General features: G+C 45.1%; 1 protein-coding gene across 1 annotated transcript; it reads left to right on the top strand.

The window, feature by feature from the left end:
* Positions 1-108: 108 nt before the first annotated feature.
* On the top strand, positions 109-21209 carry rp1l1b (rp1 like 1b). The gene is made up of 6 exons (XM_045210029.1): positions 109-651; positions 6862-7045; positions 7316-13405; positions 14132-17931; positions 18240-20621; positions 20736-21209. Exons 1-6 carry the CDS (start codon positions 109-111, stop codon positions 21207-21209), a joined length of 13473 nt encoding a protein of 4490 aa, XP_045065964.1.
* The last annotated feature ends 1243 nt before the right edge of the window (positions 21210-22452 follow it).

Genomic DNA, 22452 nt, shown 5'->3' with positions numbered 1-22452 from the left:
AACCATGACAACAACCACCTGCCCCTCCCTTATCTCGGCTGAGATAACTTCATCCAGAGGCGGGGGACTGACCAGGAAGTAACAGCCATTGGACAGGAAGTAATAAAGATGTCTTCCCACAAGCGCAGCTTCCAGTGCTTCGATGCCATCTTGGACGACGGTGGCCACCAACACCCCAAACCCTCACTCCCCTTCGGGCTGCATTCTGCCCCCGCGCCGCCCCCCAGCAGATCCCCACATAGTGGGGGTAGCATTCACCAGGAGCCCCTGGAGGACCGGGGGTGCTACCTGTGTGCCCAGGCCACAGAGGCCAGACAGGAGGCCCAGAGAGAGGCCCAGAGAGAGGCCCAGAGAGAAGCTTCATCCTGGTACCTCCCTCCGGTCCACCCACACCACCACCCCCAGCAGTATGTCCGCAGGCGGCCGGTCCGGCCTGACGAGCCCCCTGCTGAGGCCTCTGACCACCACCACCTCCACCACCTCCACAGGCACAACAAGAAGGTGGTGCTGGTGAAGAATAGCGACCCCTCTGTTCGGAGGACCATCGTGCTCCATCGCGGGACCATCCGCAGCCTGGGCCTGTTTCTGGAGGAGCTCTCTGAGTTCATGCAGTACCACGTCAGGAAGCTGTGCACTCTGGAGGGACGCAAGGTGACACCACTGACCGTCTATTACAACAACATCAGATAGTAGATACCCACACACATAACCCACTAATATAGAGATAACCCACTAGTGTACACTCTGGAGGGACGCAACAGAGTAGAATGGGATACTTCTCATAGAGAAATTTGCTTTGTTACAAAGTGCAGGCTTTCCAACATACATCACAAGACATAATAACCAGGAAATAAAAACAGAATGTGTTATAATTGTTTTTAGTCATCACATTAATGATTTGGTTTGGAAAATGTTACGCAACAGCGTGGAGACTTGAGAGCAGTTTTCTTTTTTTTTTCTTTTTTTTTTATTGCCTGAGAGGCGTGGAAATGTGAGAGGGAAAGAGAGGCCTCTAGTGGCAGGAGTTACTTTATCTTTACTAAGCCCCAAAGCGCCTTCAACCCTGATATGCTGAGATTCCATTTTTCTATTCAGAACCCAATTTGTATTAATTACAGTACGAGAACCTCAAAGTTTTGTTCAGGAAAAGCCTATCTCTTTAAGAGGCAGAGGTTTCTCTGGCTTGTTCGGCGCCTGTCCTCTATTTAAAGGGTTTTATCCCTAAGATAAGGTCTACCTCCAAGCTCTCTGGTATGGCTCCTTCCTTAGTCTTTATCTGCTTAAGGCCATGCAGAATATGTTCAGGACTTAATGTTTCAGTGAACACCTAACACCGAATGTGAGAAGTACATTTAAGGAGAAGAAGTACAAGAATTAAGTACTCGTTTATCCAGAGCGACATCCGGGAGCAATTAGGGTTAAGTGCCTTTCTCAAGGGTTCAGACAGATTTTTTTAAAATCTAGTCAGCTTGGGGATTCAAACCAGCAACCTTTCGGTTAGTGGCCCAATGCTTTTAACCACTAGGCTACCTACCCCCTACCATGTTCTACCCAGGGTAAACATTCTGTAAAGTTCTGTACTGCTCTCCACTTCTGTCCATTAGTGGTGCTAACACTGGCGCTGTAGCGCCCCGAGGATGCATCCGAACCAAACCTCTACAGCAGGGGTTGTAGATAACAAGGAATGAGCCGTAGGGTGACAAAGGATCAAGTTAAAAGTTAAAAGTCTAGTTCCAGAAAAAGTTGATACTGTCAAAGATGTATTCATATTTTGTCCGTTGATTATCCTCAGACAGTTTATCAAAACTGGCATCTCCGTCCAGTCAAAAAATCAGAAAGGCCAAGTCTCTTCAAGATTGCTCTGAATGTAATATTTGTTCTATTGTACATTCAGTTGTACTTACTGCTTACAGTGCATTTTTCAACTGTAAAAAAGCACACTGGCAGTTGAAACAGATAAATGGCTTTGTCCGTGGTCACACGTAGCCCAGATGAAGATAATTAATCGCTGCTGTAGTGGAAGATGCATTTCTGAGCGACTCCTGGTTTCAAATAGCCTGTGTATTCTCAACACTGACCTGCTTCTAGTCTTTCAAAATAGCTCTGTTTTGACCAGGATTAATAGTTACTCAGGAGGGCTGAAACATCCCAGCAGTCTAAATATATATTTATATATATACAGTGGGGAGAACAAGTATTTGATACACTGCCGATTTTGCAGGTTTTCCTACTTACAAAGCATGTAGAGGTCTGTAATTTTTTATCATAGGTACACTTCAACTGTGAGAGACGGAATCTAAAACAAAAATCCAGAAAATCACATTGTATGATTTTTAAGTAATTAATTTGCATTTTATTGCATGACATAAGTATTTGATCACCTACCAACCAGTAAGAATTCCGGCTCTCACAGACCTGTTAGTTTTTCTTTAAGAAGCCCTCCTGTTCTTCACTCATTACCTGTATTAACTGCACCTGTTTGAACTCTTTACCTGTATAAAAGACACCTGTCCACACACTCAATCAAAAAGACTCCAACCTCTCCACAATGGCCAAGACCAGAGAGCTGTGTAAGGACATCAGGGATAAAATTGTAGACCTGCACAAGGCTGGGATGGTCTACAGGACAATAGGCAAGCAGCTTGGTGAGAAGGCAACAACTGTTGGCGCAATTATTAGAAAATGGAAGAAGTTCAAGATGACGGTCAATCACCCTCGGTCTGGGGCTCCATGCAAGATCTCACCTTGTGGGGCATCAATGATCATGAGGAAGGTGAGGGATCAGACCAGAACTACACGGCAGGACCTGGTCAATGACCTGAAGAGAGCTGGGACCACAGTCTCAAAGAAAACCATTAGTAACACACTACGCCGTCATGGATTAAAATCCTGCAGCGCACGCAAGGTCCCCCTGCTCAAGCCAGTGCATGTTCAGGCCCGTCTGAAGTTTGCCAATGACCATCTGGATGATCCAGAGGAGGAATGGGAGAAGGTCATGTGGTCTGATGAGACAAAAATAGAGCTTTTTGGTCTAAACTCCACTCGCCGTGTTTGGAGGAAGAAGAAGGATGAGTACAACCCCAAGAACACCATCCCAACCGTGAAGCATGGAGGTGGAAACATAATTCTTTGGGGATGCTTTTCTGCAAAGGGGACATGACGACTGCACCGTATTGAGGGGAGGATGGATGGGGCCATGTATCACGAGATCTTGGCCAACAACCTCCTTCCCTCAGTAAGTGCATTGAAGATGGGTCGTGGCTGGGTCTTCCAGCATGACAACGACCCGAAACACACAGCCAGGGCAACTAAGGAGTGGCTCCGTAAGAAGCATCTCAAGGTCCTGGAGTGGCCTAGCCAGTCTCCAGACCTGAACCCAATAGAAAATCTTTGGAGGGAGCTGAAAGTCCGTATTGCCCAGCGACAGCCCCGAAACCTGAAGGATCTGGAGAAGGTCTGTATGGAGGAGTGGGCCAAAATCCCTGCTGCAGTGTGTGCAAACCTGGTCAATGCCTACAGGAAACGTATGATCTCTGTAATTGCAAACAATGGTTTCTGTACCAAATATTAAGTTCTGCTTTTCTGATGTATCAAATACTTATGTCATGCAATAAAATGCAAATTAATTACTTAAAAATCATACAATGTGATTTTCTGGAATTTTGTTTTAGATTCCGTCTCTCACAGTTGAAGTGTACCTATGATAAAGATTACAGACCTCTACATGCTTTGTAAGTAGGAAAACCTGCAAAATCGGCAGTGTATCAAATACTTGTTCTCCCCACTGTATATATATATATGTATGTATGTGAGGGAATATCCCGATTGCTTTCCCAAATTACAAAACATCAGAAGTGCCTATGTCTGGAGAGGGTTATAGTTTTGTTGGCTCTCACTGGAATCAGCAAAGTATGTCTCCAGTTTAATTTGATATGTATTTTCTCATGTTGAGATGTTGGGTGTTTTGATGTCTGGTGTTTCATGACCAAACTTAAACATTACATTGGTACGCTATTTGGGATAGTAGGTTATTACATTTCACAACCTTTAATATTTAATCAAAGTTATAGTATTCACCAAATGAACACTTAATTGTGCAAACTAAGGAAGGTGAAAAAAAAAACGTGTTGATTAATTTGTGTTAGATTTGTGGATTGCAAATTGAACTACTTAATTTTGAGTCCAATGAACATATAACATGGAGATTCCACCCGAACCACAGAGTGAAGAGAATAGTTTGTTACTTGAGCAGATAAATCACTAGGTCATTATGCTACCTGTAATGGATTACAGTGGTCATTACAGTGATCACAACTCTCTCTGCTGTGGTTCCTGCTTTCGCCCATTCAGCAAACTCCTAGGGCTGGAAACGGGCGGAATTGACGGAAAACTAAAACAACCAATTCCTATTGGACAAATCCAAGTAGTTCCTCGCAGTTTTATGTTATTTTCTTTCCCTGTTTGGTGCCAACTAAATACTACCTAGACCTCCTGCGTTCTGGTCTGTTGTAATTCCTTCCTGCTTTCCCCAAACTCAGCAAACTCCCAGGACTGCTGAGCCATGCTTGGGGCTCTTTGTCTGGTGACAATGGGAGCCGTCCAGTGGAAAGACAACAGAATGCACAGTCACCTCAGGCGATGGGGACTTGGACTAGGAGATGATCCTGGGTTAGGAAGATAATATGGCCAGACAGACTGACCCTCACACAGCCCTTTGCTGCTGCTGGGATGTTGCATCACTAACACGGCAGAGGCACTAAAGTGGTTTAATATAGGAAACGCAGAGGTCACTTGTTCACTGTTACATTTGTGAACGTCTAAATCAACATTTGGGGCCATTTAATCAGCGTGCCTCCCTCCTATAGACAAAGGGAGAAGTGCTATGGAAAGGGCTCCATTTTGTCGTTTCTGAGCATATGCAATGTGTCTGCCTCCGATGTAAAACAAATGTTTGACTTCCACACAAAATTACTTCTTTACTTATTTTAGGTTTAAGGAAGAGTGTAGGTCGCATTCTTTATCGTAGAGCTATGAAATAAATAATTTTCCATCCGCCTGCTCGAGACAAATTCAGCGATTGCTTTGCCATCTCTGTGCCGTGAAGCAGTCGAGCTGGATAAATGTTTTTCGAAGGACCGCCCCTTTGACATACCATTGCAGTGAAGTTATATAAATGGATGTAATGATGCAGCCGACCACCAGAGGGAGGCAAATACAAAAAAAATTCGACAGAGGACGTTTACATTTACATTTACGTCATTTAGCAGACGCTCTTATCCAGAGCGACTTACAAATAGGTGCATTCACCTTATAGCCAGTGGGATAACCACTTTACAATGTTTATTTATTTTATATTTTTATAATTTTTTTGTGTTATTTAAAAAATATATATATATTAATTTTTTCTAATTTCAGTATTTTTTTTCCAGTTATTTCTTCTTTATTTTAGTTTTTTTTTAAATCTTTTTTAAAATCTTTTTTTCTTTTTTTTGGGGGGGGTGGGTTGGGGTAAGGGGGGGTAGAAGGATTACTTTATCCTATCCCAGGTATTCCTTAAAGAGGTGGGGTTTCAAATGTCTCCGGAAGGTGGTGAGTGACTCCGCTGTCCTGGCGTCGTGAGGGAGCTTGTTCCACCATTGGGGTGCCAGAGCAGCGAACAGTTTTGACTGGGCTGAGCGGGAACTATGCTTCCGCAGAGGTAGGGGAGCCAGCAGGCCAGAGGTGGATGAACGCAATGCCCTCGTTTACATAGTCCTAGCAAGGTCTGGATGGCTGTCTTCTGACTTAGAACACGGTGGGAAATCAATAAAAGAAGTAATGTAAACATATACATATTTTTAAAAGTAATTCTAATGCCCGATTTCCTGGACTGTCACTTTAAGAGGTTTAAGCGATTTACTACTGTTTGCATGGCATGAAATAATCAACAGATATTTCATTGGCTGCAATTTAGGGAGATGGAATTTTTTTTTAGAGAGTTGCATTGTATTTGACTGCTTTAAGTTAATAATTGATTGAATTTATATAATGCTTTTCCAGATGCTCAAAGCACTTACATAGAGCAAAATTCACCACCTTAAAACATTTTACTGCAGTGGGCTAAATCAGTGCCACACAGAGGGATTCTTGGTAGGTCTTAAACAAGCCTACTTTGAAACAAAAGTATACACCTCACACATATGGGCTTAAAAAAAAATAAGACACGTGTACCATGTCAGATATAGAGTTGACATGTATTCAATTTTGAGTTTTCATCCCAATATTAAACGTGATATACATCACAGAAGACTGAAATATAACAAAACTGTTTGACATTGAAACACCAGATGTCTGTTTTTATTAAATAATCTTTATTTAATTATTAATAATATTAATAACATTCCACCCATGAGGACAAAGAGGGCGCTTTTGGTCATTGACTGCAGGAAAGGGCTACAGTGTTATGGACGTAAGTCAACATGCAGTAGGCCTAAAACAGACTTCCCCTAATTAACTCAAGCTGATCATATCAGAATGCTGTTTTAATGATTAGCCTTAATGTTAGTGTGGGAAAGTTAAGATGGCAGATGTTTATGATTCCTGAACTCATTAACATCTTCATGTTGTTGATGGCTGTAGTCCATAACGACTTTGAATCCATGTCCATATCCTGCGTTTGGCCTAACTTTAACCATATAGCGTCATTTAACTCTTTATGTGAACATTATTCATTCAGGGTTTGTCTCATTGAGATAAAACATTTCTTGCAAGAGAGAGACCTGACAATCTCAATTTCGATCACAACTGATTTTGACTAACTCTCTTTGTCCGTTTTCTCATCTACCGGAAAATTTTTCTCACCTTTCTATCTGTGTTCCTCAGATCGACAGTGTTCAGAGTCTCTTGCAGTGCCCCAGTGTGTTGATTTGTGTGGGCCGTGAGCCCTCTCACCCCATCCTTCCGGAGAACTTCTGGAAAAACTTGGACGCCAAGCTTCCACGACTGAGTCCAAAGTCTCTGGGACGCTCCAACACAGCCAGTGAAGGACAGGAGTCCAAGAAAACGGGTATAAATACAACTCAACAACGTCTTACACTGTCATTACAATACATTTTTGATCAATTCTACTACTATGTTAAGCAAAACATTTTATTTGGAAAGGTCGGTATCATGGCCATCATAGATATCATCATCAATCTTCAACAACAAATCTGATCATTCTTTGTAAAAGAAAGTTATTGAACTTTATTTTATTAGCAAATTGAAATATCATCAGTGTCAACCTTCTTATAAACCTAACTGATCATTTATTTTTCTCTCCTTTTCACTAATACAGGCAGCTTAGGACTTGAGACAAAGAAAAGTGTCATCCACCAAAGATCTGAATCCAGCAACCGGTCAGCCAGGCACTCCATATCATCTGACAAATCACTCCCACCAATCAACTCTACGTCCCCTGCCCATGTTGGCCCCTGCCCTCATTCAAGTGAAGGCTTGATGGAGGATGACATCGAGAAAAGGGTGCTAGTCAACAAAGATGGCAGCTTGTCAATGGAAATGAAAGTGCGTTTCCGACTACTGAACGACGAGACCCTGCATTGGTCCACACAAATAAAGAAGTCGGTAGGAACGACCAACGAATACCTCCAAGGATACCACGACAACAGCTCTCTTCAGCAAAGTAGTGTGGAGAGCCGTTCAGAGCCGGAGTCCCTTTCACCAGGCGAGGCTGACGATGCCTACGTCACAAAGCTCTATCAGAAGCATCTGGAGGACCCTCACTGTCAGCACTGCTGCGGCCACTGCCAGGAGTACGAGATCTGGAAGAGCCATATTTCCGGCGGGCAGGGGACTGTCTACCAAGTCACCTCCTCCAGCTCCAGTGCTTCCTCACGCACCATTGTCCGTAAAAAGGGATCGGTGGAGACCATGTCCAGTGAGGAGATCACCGAGCACGTGGTGGAGAAGCGCTTTCAACAGACTGTGGAGGAAGCGGGGGGCGACACCACTGTGGACTACTGCACCATCAGCCGCGGCTGCAGCAGGAGCGAGACGCGCTTGACGACGACGTCCGCCAAGAGTGAGAGTAGGGTGTCCACCGAGGAGAAGAGCGAGATCCTTGGCAAGAGCGAGAGCGTTGACATTACAAGCCAGGCATCGGATAACGACGAGGCTACCGCTGATAGTTCTTCCTCTGCTCCCTCCAAGGAGTCTCGGAGCGAGGTTAGCGTCAAGATCACTGATGCAGAGGAAGAGGAGCGGCCTTTGTCTGCTGTTAGTCTTTCCTCTCAGATTCTGGCATCGCTCAGGGAAGACCAGGATGATGAGGACGACGACCTTCCACCAAGTGCTTCGAGAGCGTGTGTATGTTCTCAGTATAGTAATGCTGAAGAGGAGGAGGATCCCACCAGAAGGGAGGAGGAGCCCAGCAGAAGTGCTGTTTTGAACACAGCAGCAACACCAATGCAACATGTATCTCCCAGGCCTCCTAGTAGTAAGAAGGCATCTTATGTGCACTCTAAGTCAGTCAAGGCTGAGTCTCCGGCACCAGCAGATGGACAAGATGACCAAGAATCAAACGAGTGTAAATGTGAAGCATCTGACGAAGCAGGAGATGCAACGGATGCTGATGACGAAAGTGCTGAGACTGCAGTAGAAAAGGAAGCGGGTCAAGAAGGGATCCCTTCAGAGGACACTGAAACCGAAGACCCAGAAACAAAGGAGAGGGCAATGAGCTCGCTGTCTGTCAAATCAAATGTCTCTACCAGATCCAAGAGGCCCAAAGTTGGGGATTCAGGAGTTCAGGAGGAAAAGGGAGAGTGGTCATCAAGTCCTATGTCAGTCAAATCCAATGCCTCAGCAAAGTCAAGGAAGTCCAATGTTTCAGATGTAGAATATGTAGAAGTACAGGAACATCAAACAGACAAAAGATCCTCAAGTGCCATGTCAGTTCAATCAAATGCCTCAACAAGATCTAAGTCTAAAATGTCAGAAGTGGCAGCTGAAGAAAACATTACACCAGAAGAAGACGCAAAAACAGCATCAAGTGCTTTGTCAGTTAAATCGAATGCCTCAAGGAAGTCTAAAGTTTCTGATGTTCCTTCTGAAGACAACGCTGAAGACGAATTGGATGAAGCGGAGGAGAGAGCAGCTAGTGCTATGTCTGCTATGTCCAACGTGTCTACCAGATCAAAGAAGTCCAAGGTTTCCAAACTTTATGTTGAAGAAACCAAGAGAGTATCCAGCACTATGTCTGCTAAATACAATATGTCAGCAAGAAATACGATGCTTCTGATGAAATACGATGTTTCTGATAATCCCGCTGCAGACGTTCCTGCTGAAGAAAATGCAGGAGACGAAGCAGGGGAAACTAAAGAGAGAGCACCCAGTGCTATGTCTGCTAAGTCTGCTAAGTCTAATGTTTCTGCAAAATCAAAGAAGTGCAAGGTTTCTGAACTCTGTCCAGAAGAAGAACTTAGAGCAGCCAGTGCCTTGTCTGGTAAGTCCGCCGTTTCGGCAAGATGCAAGAAATCCATAGTTGTTCCTGCTGAAGAAAATGCAGAAGTAGAACAAACTGAAGAGAGAGCATCCAGTGCTATGTCTATTAAATCTAATGCCTCAGCAAGATCAAGAAAGTCTACAGCAGAAGATGATGTTGGGGAAACTGAGGTGAGATCACCGAGCGCTATGTCTGCTAAGGCAGATGTTCCTGCTGAAGAAAATGCTGAACCTGAGGTTGAAGTGGAGGAGAGAGCACCGAGCGCTATGTCAGTTAAGTCCAATGTTTCTACCAGATCAAAGAAGACCAAGGTTTCTCAACTTTGTGTTGGAGAAGATATTGAGAGAACATCCAGCGCTATGTCTTCTAAGTACAACCGGTCATCAAGATACAAGAAATACTATGTTTCTGATGGAGAAGAGGATCAATCTGAAGAGAGACCATATAGTGCTATGTCTGCTAAGTCCAATGTTTCCAATGCTCAAGACAACGCAGAAGTGGAAGAATCTGAGAGAGCAGCTAGTGCTATGTCGGAAGCTACTGCTGAAGAAAATGCAGAAGAGGAGGTAGAACAAACAGAAGAAAACATCCTGGAGGAAGCAGAGGAAACAGAGGAAACAGAGGAAGCAGAGGAAGCAGAGGAAGCAGAGGAAGCAGAGGAAACAGAGGAAGCAGAGGAAACAGAGGAAGCAGAGGAAACAGAGGATCGTGCTCCCAGTGCTGTGTCAGTTAAATCCAAAGCTTCAGAAGTTCCTCCTGAGGAAAATGAAGACGAGGAATTGGAAGAAATTAAAGAAAGAGCACCTAGTGCCATGTCTGCTAAGTCAGCTAAGTCTAATATTTCTGCAAAATCAAAGAAGTGCAAGGTTTCTGAACTCTGTCCAGAAGAAGAACTTAGAGCAGCCAGTGCCTTGTCTGGTAAGTCCGCCGTTTCGGCAAGATGCAAGAAATCCATAGTTGTTCCTGCTGAAGAAAATGCAGAAGTAGAACAAACTGAAGAGAGAGCATCCAGTGCTATGTCTATTAAATCTAATGCCTCAGCAAGATCAAGAAAGTCTACAGCAGAAGATGATGTTGGGGAAACTGAGGAGAGATCACCGAGCGCTATGTCAGCTAAGTCTAATGTTTCGGCAAGATCTAAGAAATCCAATGTTTCTGAAGCTCCAGCTGACGAAAATGCAGAACAGGAAGGAGAAACTGGGGAGAGAGCACCAAGCGCTATGTCTGCTAAGGCAGATGTTCCTGCTGAAGAAAATGCTGAACCTGAGGTTGAAGTGGAGGAGAGAGCACCGAGCGCTATGTCTGCTAAGTCCAATGTTTCTACCAGATCAAAGAAGACCAAGGTTTCTCAACTTTGTGTTGGAGAAGATATTGAGAGAACATCCAGCGCAATGTCTTCTAAGTACAACCGGTCATCAAGATACAAGAAATACTATGTTTCTGATGGAGAAGAGGATCAATCTGAAGAGAGACCATATAGTGCTATGTCTGCTAAGTCCAATGTTTCCAATGCTCAAGACAATGCAGAAGTGGAAGAACCTGAGAGAGCAGCTAGTGCTATGTCAGAAGCTACTGCTGAAGAAAATGCAGAAGAGGAGGTAGAACAAACAGAAGAAAAAGTCCCGGAGGAAGCAGAGGAAACAGAGAAAACAGAGGAAGCAGAGGAAGCAGAGGAAACAGAGGATCGTGCTTCCAGTGCTGTGTCAGTTAAATCCAAAGCTTCAGAAGTTCCTCCTGAGGAAAATGAAGACGAGGAATTGGAAGAAATTAAAGAAAGAGCACCTAGTGCCATGTCTGCTAAGTCTGCTAAGTCTAATATTTCTGCAAAATCAAAGAAGTGCAAGGTTTCTGAACTCTGTCCAGAAGAAGAACTTAGAGCAGCCAGTGCCTTGTCTGGTAAGTCCGCCGTTTCGGCAAGATGCAAGAAATCGATAGTTGTTCCTGCTGAAGAAAATGCAGAAGTAGAACAAACTGAAGAGAGAGCATCCAGTGCTATGTCTATTAAATCTAATGCCTCAGCAAGATCAAGAAAGTCTACAGCAGAAGATGATGTTGGGGAAACTGAGGAGAGATCACCGAGCGCTATGTCAGCTAAGTCTAATGTTTCGGCAAGATCTAAGAAATCCAATGTTTCTGAAGCTCCAGCTGACGAAAATGCAGAACAGGAAGAAGAAACTGGGGAGAGAGCACCAAGCGCTATGTCAGTTAAGTCCAATGTTTCTACCAGATCAAAGAAGACCAAGGTTTCTCAACTTTGTGTTGGAGAAGATATTGAGAGAACATCCAGTGCAATGTCTTCTAAGTACAACCGGTCATCAAGATACAAGAAATACTATGTTTCTGATGGAGAAGAGGATCAATCTGAAGAGAGACCATATAGTTCTATGTCTGCTAAGTCCAATGTTTCCAATGCTCAAGACAATGCAGAAGTGGAAGAACATGAGAGAGCAGCTAGTGCTATGTCAGAAGCTACTGCTGAAGAAAATGCAGAAGAGGAGGTAGAACAAACAGAAGAAAACGTCCCGGAGGAAGCAGAGGAAACAGAGGAAACAGAGGAAGCAGAGGAAACAGAGAAAACAGAGGAAGCAGAGGAAGCAGAGGAAACAGAGGATCGTGCTTCCAGTGCTGTGTCAGTTAAATCCAAAGCTTCAGAAGTTCCTCCTGAGGAAAATGAAGACGAGGAATTGGAAGAAATTAAAGAAAGAGCACCTAGTGCCATGTCTGCTAAGTCAGCTAAGACTAATGTTTCTGCAAGATCAAAGTCCAAGGTTTCTGAACTTTGTCTTGAAGAACCCAATAGAGCATCCAGTGCTACGTCTGCTAAATCTAATGTTTCTGAACTCTGTCTTGAAGAACCCGAGAGAGCATCCAGTGCTATGTCTGCTAAGTCTGCTAAGTACAATATGTCAGCAAGACACAAGAAATACGACTTTTCAGATGATCCTGCTGCAGAGGAGGAGAGAGCAGCTAGTGCTATGTCAGCTAAGTCAGCCAAGTCAAATGCTTCAGCAAGATCGACAAAATCTAAAGCTTCTGGAGTTCCAGCTGAGGAAAATGCAGAAGACAAAGTAGAAGAAACTGAGAGAGCACCTAGTGCCATGTCAGCTAAGTCCAATGTCTCTACAAGATCCAGGAGGTCAAAAGCTTCTGAATTTCCTGCTGAAGAAAACATAGAAGATGAGGTAGAAGGAACTGATGTTCCTGCTGAGGAAACAGCAGAAGACGCAGCAGAGGAAAACGCAGAAGCAGATGAAACAGAGGAACATGCTCCCAGTGCTATGTCAGCTAAGTGTAATGTTTCTGATATTCCTGCTGAAGACAATGCAGAAGACACAGTAGAGGAAACTGAAGAGAGAGCGCCTAGCGCCATGTCAGCTATGTCATCTAAGTCCAATGTGTCTTCAAGATTGAAGAAAACCAAGGTTTCACAACTTTGTGTTGAAGAAGACGCTCAGAGATCATCCAGCGCCATGTCTGCTAAGTACAATCGGTCATCAAGATACAAGAAATATGACTTTTCAGATGAAAAAGAGGATGAAACTGAAGAGAGAGCAGCTATGTCCAATATTTCTGATGATCCTGCTGAAGACAACGCAGAAGATGAAGTTGGGGAAACTGAGGAGAGAGCACTAAGTGCTATGTCTGCTAAGTCAAACGCTTCAGCAAGATCTATGAAATCTAAAGCTGCCGAGGAAGAAACTGAAGAGGGAGCTGAGAAAAACGCAGAAGTGAAGGTAGAAGAAACTGATGTTCTGGCTGATGAAAATGCAGAAGGGGAGGACCGAGCTCCCAGCGCTATGTCTGCTAAGTCCAATGTTTCAGCAAGATTCAAGAAATCCAATGTTTCTGCAAGATCAGCGAAGTCTAAAACTTCTGAAGTTCCTCCTGAGGAAAACGGAGACGAGGAATTTGAAGAAATTGAAGAGAGTGCACCTAGTGCCATGTCAACTAAGTCAAATAAGTCTGTTTCTGGAAAATCAAAGAAGTCAAAGGTTTCTAAACTTTGTCCTGAATTAGATACTGAAGAGAGTGCACCCAGCGCGTTGTCCGGTAAGTCTGCTGTTTCGGCAAGATGTGAGAAATCTAAAGCTTCTGAAGTTCCCGCTGAAGAAACAGCTGAAGACGTTCCGGCAGAAGAAAATGCAGAAGAGAAAGTAGAAGAAACTGAAGAGAGAGTTGAAGAAACTGTAGAAGAGGAAAAAGAAGTTCCTGCTGAAGAAACAGCTGAAGATAAAGAAAAAGAAACTGAGGAAAGGGCACCGAGCGCTATGTCTGCCAAGTCAGCTAAGTCTAATGTTTCAGCAAGATCCAAGACATCCAGAGCTTCTGAAGTTCCTGCTGAAGAAGAGGATCAAACTGAAGAGAGAGCACCCAGTGCTATGTCTGCTAAATCTAATGCTTCTGCAAAATCAAAGAAATCCAATGTATCTGCAAGGTCAGTGAAGTCTAAAGCTTTAGAAGTTCCTCCTGTAGAAAATGGAGACAAAGAATTGGAAGATATTGAAGAAAGAGCACCTAGTGCTATGTCAACTAAGTCTAATGTTTCTGCAAGATCAAAGAAGTCCAAGGTTTCTGAACTTTGTCTTGAAGAACCCGAGAGAGCATCCAGTGCTACGTCTGCTAAATCTAATGTTTCTGAACTCTGTTTTGAAGAACCCGAGAGAGCATCCAGTGCTATGTCTGCTAAGTCTGCTAAGTACAATATGTCAGCAAGACACAAGAAATACGACTTTTCAGATGATCCTGCTGCAGAGGAGGAGAGAGCAGCTAGTGCTATGTCAGCTAAGTCAGCCAAGTCAAATGCTTCAGCAAGATCGACAAAATCTAAAGCTTCTGGAGTTCCAGCTGAGGAAAATGCAAAAGAGATAGAAGAAACTGAGAGAGCACCTAGTGCCATGTCAGCTATGTCTGAAGTTCCTGCTGAACCTGAGGATGAAACTCCAGCTCCAGCTGACGATAACGCGGAAGAGGAAGTGGAGGTAGCTGAGGAGAGAGCACCCAGTGCTATGTCAGCTAAGTCAGCTAAGTCCAATGTCTCTGCAAGATCCAAGAAATCTAAAGCTTCAGAAATTCCTGCTGAAGAAAATGCAGAAGAGGATGTAGAGGAAATTGCTGAGCCAGAGGACGAAACAGAGGATCGAGCTCCCAGCGCTATGTCTGCAAAGTCCAATGTTTCAGCAAGATCCAAAAATGTTTCTGCAAGATCGGCGAAGTCTAAATCTTCTGACATTTTTCCTATGGAAAATGGAGACGAGGAATTGGAAGAAATTAAAGAAAGAGCACCTAGTGCCGTAGCTGCTAAGTCTGCTAAGTCTAATGTTTCTGCAAGATCAAAGAAGTCCAAGGTTTCTGAACTTTGTCTTGAAGAACCCGAGAGAGCATCCAGTGCTATGTCTGCTAAGTCTGCTAAGTCTAATGTTTCTGAACTCTGTCTTGGAGAACCTGAGAGAGCATCCAGTGCTATGTCTGCTAAGTCTGCTAAGTACAATGTTTCTGAACTCTGTCTTGAAGAACCCGAGAGAGCATCCAGTGCCATGTCTGCTAAGTCAGCTAAGTCTAATGTTTCTGCAAGATCAAAGAAGTCCAAGGTTTCTGAACTTTGTCTTGAAGAACCCGAGAGAGCATCCAGTGCCATGTCTGCTAAGTCAGCTAAGTCTAATGTTTCTGCAAGATCAAAGAAGTCCAAGGTTTCTGAACTTTGTCTTGAAGAACCCGAGAGAGCATCCAGTGCTATGTCTGCTAAGTCTGCTAAGTCTAATGTTTCTGAACTCTGTCTTGAAGAACCCGAGAGAGCATCCAGTGCTATGTCTGCTAAGTCTGCTAAGTACAATATGTCAGCAAGACACAAGAAATACGACTTTTCAGATGATCCTGCTGCAGAGGAGGAGAGAGCAGCTAGTGCTATGTCAGCTAAGTCAAATGTTTCAGCAAGATCGACAAAATCTAAAGCTTCTGGAGTTCCTCCTGAAGTGGAAGTGGAAGTGGAGGCTTCAGAAGTTCCTGCTGAAGAAACCATTGAATATGAAGTAGGGGAAACTGAAGCGAGAGCACCGAGCGCTATGTCAGCTAAGTCAGCTAAGTCTAATATCTCTGCAAGATCCAGGAAGTCCAGAGTGTCTGAAGTCCCTGCTGAAAAAGAGGATCAAACTGAGAGAGCAGCTAGCGCTATATCTGCTAAGTCCGAAGTTCCTGCTGACGAAACTGAGAATGAAACAGAAGAGAGAGCACCCAGTGCTATGTCAGCTAAGTCCAATGTCTCTGCAAGATCAGGGAAATCCAAAGCTTCTGAAGTTACTGCTGACGAAAAGGCTGCAGAGCAGGTAGAGGAAAATGTGGAAAAAGCAACAAGTGCTGTGTCGGCAAGATCAGCCGGAACCCACGCATCTGCCAGGACCCAAGCATCAGCCAGGACCCACGGATCAGACAGAACCCACACATCAGACAGGATCCACGCATCAGAGAGGATCCACACATCAGACAGGACCCACATATCAGACAGGACCCACATATTAGACAGGACCCACGTATCAGACAGAACCCACGCATCAGACAGGACCCATGCATCAGAGAATAGCAGAACTGCTGAAGTGACTGAGAGACCTAAAAGCAACATGTCCAATGTGTCGTCCCACCTGCAAGTGAAAGGACAAAAGGACAAAAACAATACGGATGATGCCAAAAGTGACAAAGGGAGTGATATTTCAATTAAGACAAACAGATCAAAGAAGACTGCCACTAGAGATCATGTAGACACTCCCAGACCTAACTCTGTTGCGTCAGAGAGTCATCTCACTCCTACTCCACCACACTGCCCACCAACCCCTAGACAAATTAAACAACCTGTTATTCTACTTGGTGTCTCGAGTGACAGTAACAAGTTACACGCAGCAGATCCAGTGAAGGAGAACTCTGACATCTTATGCGATGGCCCCTTAGAAGCGACAGGCAGGAATGTCAGTGACAACAAAAGTGGCAAGAGCAGCAAGCGCAAACACAGGAAAGGGGTTTCCTCTTGCAGTTCCTCCCTACGGTTGCTGGAAGGAGATGTCTCTGAGCTGGTTCCCTCCAATCTACCCAACGCCTCTCCAACAGATGTTGTGAGTGAGTGGCTTAAGAAAATACCATCCGACAGTGCGATGTACGACATTGGGGATGAATTCAGTGACAGAGGCCATTCACCGGAGATGGCACCAAAGGAAAAACCGAATGGGACAGAGGAGATTGACATCACTGCTGAGTGTGAGACTCAAAAAGAAAAGGAAGAGCCCAAAGAGACAGCAGCCAACCATGTGGCTGACGGTGAGGAGCCAGCGGAGACTCCACCAGAGACCCCACCAGAGGGCACCGCTCCACAGGAGGACTTATCAAAGAGCTTTCACTCCTCAGTGCAGGTGATGAAAGTGCTGTTGAGTCCCAAGCTTGACCGGTGTCACAGCTTACCGGAAGTTTCCCCAGTGTACGGACGTAAACTGAGCACCTCAGCCAGAGGTCTCCTGGATTGCCTCGCAAAGCTGCAGTTGATAGACTTTGATCCCAATGACGATGCAAACGCTAAGGAAGCAAGGTACAGAGAGCTAATGAACATCCTTCAGTCCCTCTGGTTGTGTGACCCTGCAGAGAATCAAAAGACACAGCAGAATGGCTGTGATCAACACTCTGTGGACGGTGATACCAAAGCAAAGTCCTCCTCTGGGGTGGACGTCAGCAGTGGCTCAACAGGCTCAGGTAAGAGCTCAGGTGGTGTGGCTCAGGCACCGAACGCAGAGGGGGAAGCATTGCTGAAGGTACAAGAAGTTGATGAAACTGCAGAGGAACAGGAAAGCCCAGAGTCCTCAATCCCATTGTCTGATCCAGCCACTCTGGACGTAGCCAGTCAGGTCCAATGGACCACAGAGGAAGGAGGAGGAGAAGGAGGAGGAGGAACAGCAGTGGAGGAAGAGAAACAAAAAGATGAAGACATCCCGGCGTCTGATGACACCGTTAGAAATGAAAGTCTGAGAGAATTACCAGAAACACCCCCGTCTTCCAACAAGAGCTCAGACCCTCGAGAGGACACAAGCTCTGGCTCTCCTCCGTCTGTCCAAAGGGCACAACTAGCCAAAAAGGTTTCCCTAGATCCTGATCCTGTCTGGGTCTTGAAGTTACTGAACAAACTAGAGAAGCAGTTCATGACACATTATGTGGATGCCATGGCTGAGTTCAAGGTTCGCTGGAACTTGGACGAAAGCAAACAGCTCGATGCCATGATAGCCGAACTGAAAGACGATGTGCATAGGAGGATACAATTAAGCGTCGACAGGGAACTGAGGAAGATCCACGGTCGGGCTGGAAGACCAAGACCACCCAAAGAAGAATTGTCACGAGAATCAAGTGCACAAACAGAGACGAGGCGAAGAAGACTGAAGGTCGTGCGCAACCAGTCTATTGATTACCGAGAGGAGAAAAGCGACGATGCAACTGGCACTTCTTTCAGTGACCAACGGAGTGATGATGAATATTGCCCTTGTGAAACGTGTATAAAAATAAACTAGAATTGGGGCCACTGCTTCCTGCAGAAGTTTTGCATATTGCTCCAGTCATAATGGCGTTTGATCTAAAGTCAATCCTCCAGTTGAAAAAGGACCCTACTCCAAATACACAAGAAGTTGATGTTACTGATGACACTGAAACTATGGATGAAGCCAAAGTAGTGAAAACTAGTATTATACATGCATTTGATTTAAAGTCAATTCTCCAGTTGAAAAAGGACAATCCTCCACAGATACAAGAAGAAGTCAATGTTACAGATGAGACTGGAGGCATGGATGAAGCCAAAGCAGCGGAAACTCTTGTTGAAAACGTTATCAACAGGGCTAAGAAGGAGGTGGAGGCATCACAAGAACAGAAAGATGCTGAACAGGATGATGAAATGGGTGATAAAGCTGAGGCAGCAGTAGAAGAGACAGCTAAAGATGAAGCAGGAGAAGAAGAGGAAGCTGATATTGCTGAAGATGAAGTAGCAGAAGAAGAAACTGTTGACGCAGAAACTCCAGAAGATGAAGCAGGAGAAGAGGAGGAGGAAGCTAAAGCAGAAACAGCAGAAGCTGAGAAAGCAGAAGATGAAGCAGGAGAAGAAGAAACTGCTGAAGCAGAGACAGCAGCTGATGACGAAACAGCAGGAGAAGAGGAAACTGCTGAAGTAGAGACAGCTGACGAAGAAGCAGAAGATGCAGCAGAAGAAGAAACTGTTATAGCAGCAGGATCAACAGCAGAAGAAGCGGAGAGCACTGAAGCAGAGGCAGCTGATGATGAAATGGCAGGAGAGGAGGAAGCTGAAGCTGAAACTGCAGAGGCAGAGACTGCTGAGGATGAAGCAGGAGAAGACAAGGAAGCTGAAGTAGATGGAGAAGATGACACTGTCGAAGCTGAGAGTGCCAAAGTAGAGTCAACTGAAGATGAAACTGCCGGAGAAGATGAGACTGTTGGAGAGGAGAAGAGTGCTGAGGCAGAGACAGCAGAAGAGGAGGAAGCTGAAACTGAGGCAGTTGAAGAGGAAACTGCAGGAGAGGAGGAAGCTGAAGATGAGTTAGCAGAAGATGAAGCAGTAGAGGATGATGCTGAAGCTGAAACTGCTGACAATGAAACAGCAGGAAGAGAGACTGCTGAAGAAGAGGCAGCTGAAGAGGAAGATGAGAAAGCCGAAGCTGAGACAGCAGAGACAGAAACCGCTGATGAGACAGCAGGTGAAAAGGATGCTAAAGGTGAAACAGCTGGAGACGAAACTGCCGGAGAAGAGGAGGCTGCAGAATCTGAGACAGCAGCAGAAGAAGAGACAGCTCAAGATGAAACTGCAGGAGAGGAGGAGACTGCAGAAGAAGAGATAGCTGAAGAAGAGGGTACAACTGAAGTAGAGGCAGCTGACGAGGAAACTGCAGAAGCTGAAACAGTTGAAAATGGAACAGGCATTGAAGAAGACGAGGAGACTGCTGAAGCAGAGATAGCTGAATATGAAATAGCTGAAGCTGAGGCAGCAGAAGAAAATACTGCTGAAATAGAGGCAGATGAAGATGAAGCTGCCTTAGAGCAAGAGACAGCGGAGGCAGAGGCAGAAGAGGAGGCTGAAGCTGAGACTGCAGACGATGAGACTGCTGGAGAAGATGAAACCACAGGGGATGAGTCAGCAGAAAATGAAACAACTGGCGAGGAGTCGGCTGAAGTTGAAACAACCGGTGATGAGTCGGCACCAGCTGAAACTGCAGGAGAAGAGACAGCACAAGCTGAAACTGCAGCTGACGACGAAACAGCTGACGACGAAACAGCAGACGAAGAAGAGACTGCCGAAGCAGAGGCAGCTGAAGCAGCAGGAAATGGAGCTGAAGAGGATGTAGAAAAAGTGGAAGCTGAAAAAGAAGAGAAAATAGAGCCAGTAGTCAAGGAGACGGAGGGTCACGATGACATGTCGGAGATAAAAGCAGACGATGAGGCGAAGGAGGGCGAAACGACAGACCAAGATATGGTTCAGGAGGAGGAAGAAACAGAACAAGAAGAGGAGGCAGAAGAAGCAGAGAGTGAGGATCTTGCAAACGGAAGCCAAGACCAAGCCGAAGATGTCATAGAGGGGTTTGAAAAGGAAGAAATAGAAGCGGAAATGACGGCAAGAAACGAGACAGCCAATGAAGAGGATTGCTGCGGAAACTTTGGGCACTCGGTCGACGGAGGGGATGAGGATTTGTCTGAGCTGGAAGTGTCGGCAGATGAGGGGGAACAATCAGAAGTGCCAGCCGTCAGGAAAGACAACATGGAGGAAACTGTTGAGGAAACTCCAGTGACCTCATTCGATGCCTTGACCAGAGCAGAGTTCTCTGAAGATGGTGCCAACGCCGACGTTGAGGATTCAGAGGCTGATGTAAACGACCAAGAGTCAGAGGCCCAAGAGGACAAAGCAGAGGCTGAGCTTCAGGTTGAGGAGGAGGCGGAGGAGGAAGCTGAAGAGGAGCAGGAAGCTGAGGAAACCCCAGTTGAAGAGACTCCAGTTGAGGAGCTGAATGAGGAAGGGGAGGAGGAGCAGGAGGAAGTGGAAAAGAAGGATGCAGCAGAAGACGACGCTGCTGCTGCTGCTGAGGAAGACCAGGAGGAAGCTGAAGAGGAAGTTGAGGAGGAGCAGGTAGAAGCTGAGGAGGAGCAGGAGGAAGTGGAGGAGAAGGAGGAGGAAGAGGAGAAGGCTGAAGTGGAGGAGGATCAGGCTGAAGTTGACGAGGATCTGGCAGAAGCTGAGAAGGGGAAGGAGGAAGATGAGGAGGATACAGCTGAAAACTATGCTGCTCCTGAGGAAGAACCAGCCAATGAGGCTGATGATGTCACAATCAAAGGACAGTCTGAAGACAACAGTGATGGCGATGGACCTTCTGGGACATCTGAAACGAGCCTACATAGCCAGCCAACCAAATCTTCCATGGAATCCCAACCAGGCTCGCTGGACGAAATCCTGGATGAAGAGGCAGAGAGAGAGTCCAACAGCGAGAAGAGTTCACAGACAGGGTCAGGGATAAGCTCGGGCCACCACCTCTTGGTGAAGAGAAAGCAGATGGACACAGAGGACGAGAGCAGAGTGTCAGAAGTCACAGAGTCAGCCAGCGAGGTTCTCGAGCGACAAGTAAGTTCCCCAAAGAAGAAGACTCCAAAGAAGTCTCTGGCAAGATCTGTCAAGTCAAGCAAGGCCAAGGATATTGATCAAGACGATCTTGATTTCTAAAAACTCTTAAAACTTAATTTACGATATTTTGCTTGTAAAACAAAAATTGGGCAATGTTTATATGACCCCCCCATTTTACCACATTCTTGCCTGCATATGCCTTTTATACCTCCCGCGGTAATAGAGGTGTGCAGATGTGGCTGGGCGTCTATTTTATTAAATCCATTGAATTTACACCATCAAAAAGAAAATCCATTATTAATTCGTTCCCACACAACTTGAGTCACGGAAATATGTGGAACCACTGTCATATATAAAAAAAAGGTGATATTTTGAAACAGAGCCCCTTTGTTAGGGGGCAGGCATAGAGAGTTGAGAGTTTCTTCATCATGATACCAATAGAAAAATAATAGAAATCCTATTTTCAAAAGCATGTGCGTCTCATGTTCATATTTCATAACCTCCGCGGGCTTTTAGAGTTGCCTACACGCGATCGAGCAAAGGAATAGGCCTACTCTTGATTTAGGCTACATTGCTACATGCTAAAATGTTTCTGATCAGTGATAGATGAGCTATACCTCCACTTATTTGCCCAGCCAGAGAATTAACCAAATATACAGACGGAGATTCAGTGAAACAAAATCACATTGATCGAGACAAGTCAGTGAAGTCACAGGCTTTTGGTCGGGAATAAAGCGACTAAGTGACTGCGAGTGAAGTGCAAAATAATTCACTTGTTAAACTACATATACTGTATAACATGCTGGCAAAATGTTCTAATAAATCAGCCAACTAGACAAGACGATCAGAGCATCACTCACCTCAACTTAGCTAACATTTCCCCAGCCTAATTGTAGCCTAACCAATATCCAAACGGACATTGATTGATTTATCAAGATGAGTCCAAACGCTTGTCTCAAAGCAGCGCGATGTATTCAGACCCTTTGCTGTGAGACTCGAAATTGAGCTCAGGTGCATCCTGTTTCCATTGATCATCCTTGAGATTTTTCTACAACTTGAGTGGAGTCCACCTGTGGTAAATTCAATTGATTGGACATGATTTGGAAAGGCACACAACTGTCTATATTAGGTCCCACAGTTGACAGTGCATGTCAGAGCAAAAACCAAGCCATGAGGTCGAAGGAATTGTCCGTAGAGCTCGGAGACAGGATTGTGTCGAGGCACAGATCTGGGGAAGGGTACCAAAAAATGTCTGCAGCATTGAAGGTCCCCAAGAACAAAGTGGCCTCCATCATTCTTCAATGGAAGAATTTTGGAACCACCAAGACTCTTACTTGAGATG

The sequence above is a fragment of the Coregonus clupeaformis genome, chromosome 33 (genome assembly GCF_020615455.1).
Source record: "Coregonus clupeaformis isolate EN_2021a chromosome 33, ASM2061545v1, whole genome shotgun sequence".
Taxonomy (NCBI): Eukaryota; Metazoa; Chordata; class Actinopteri; order Salmoniformes; family Salmonidae; genus Coregonus; species Coregonus clupeaformis.
Note: the sequence above shows the minus strand (reverse complement) of the source record. Positions and strands in the feature narration are given on the sequence as shown.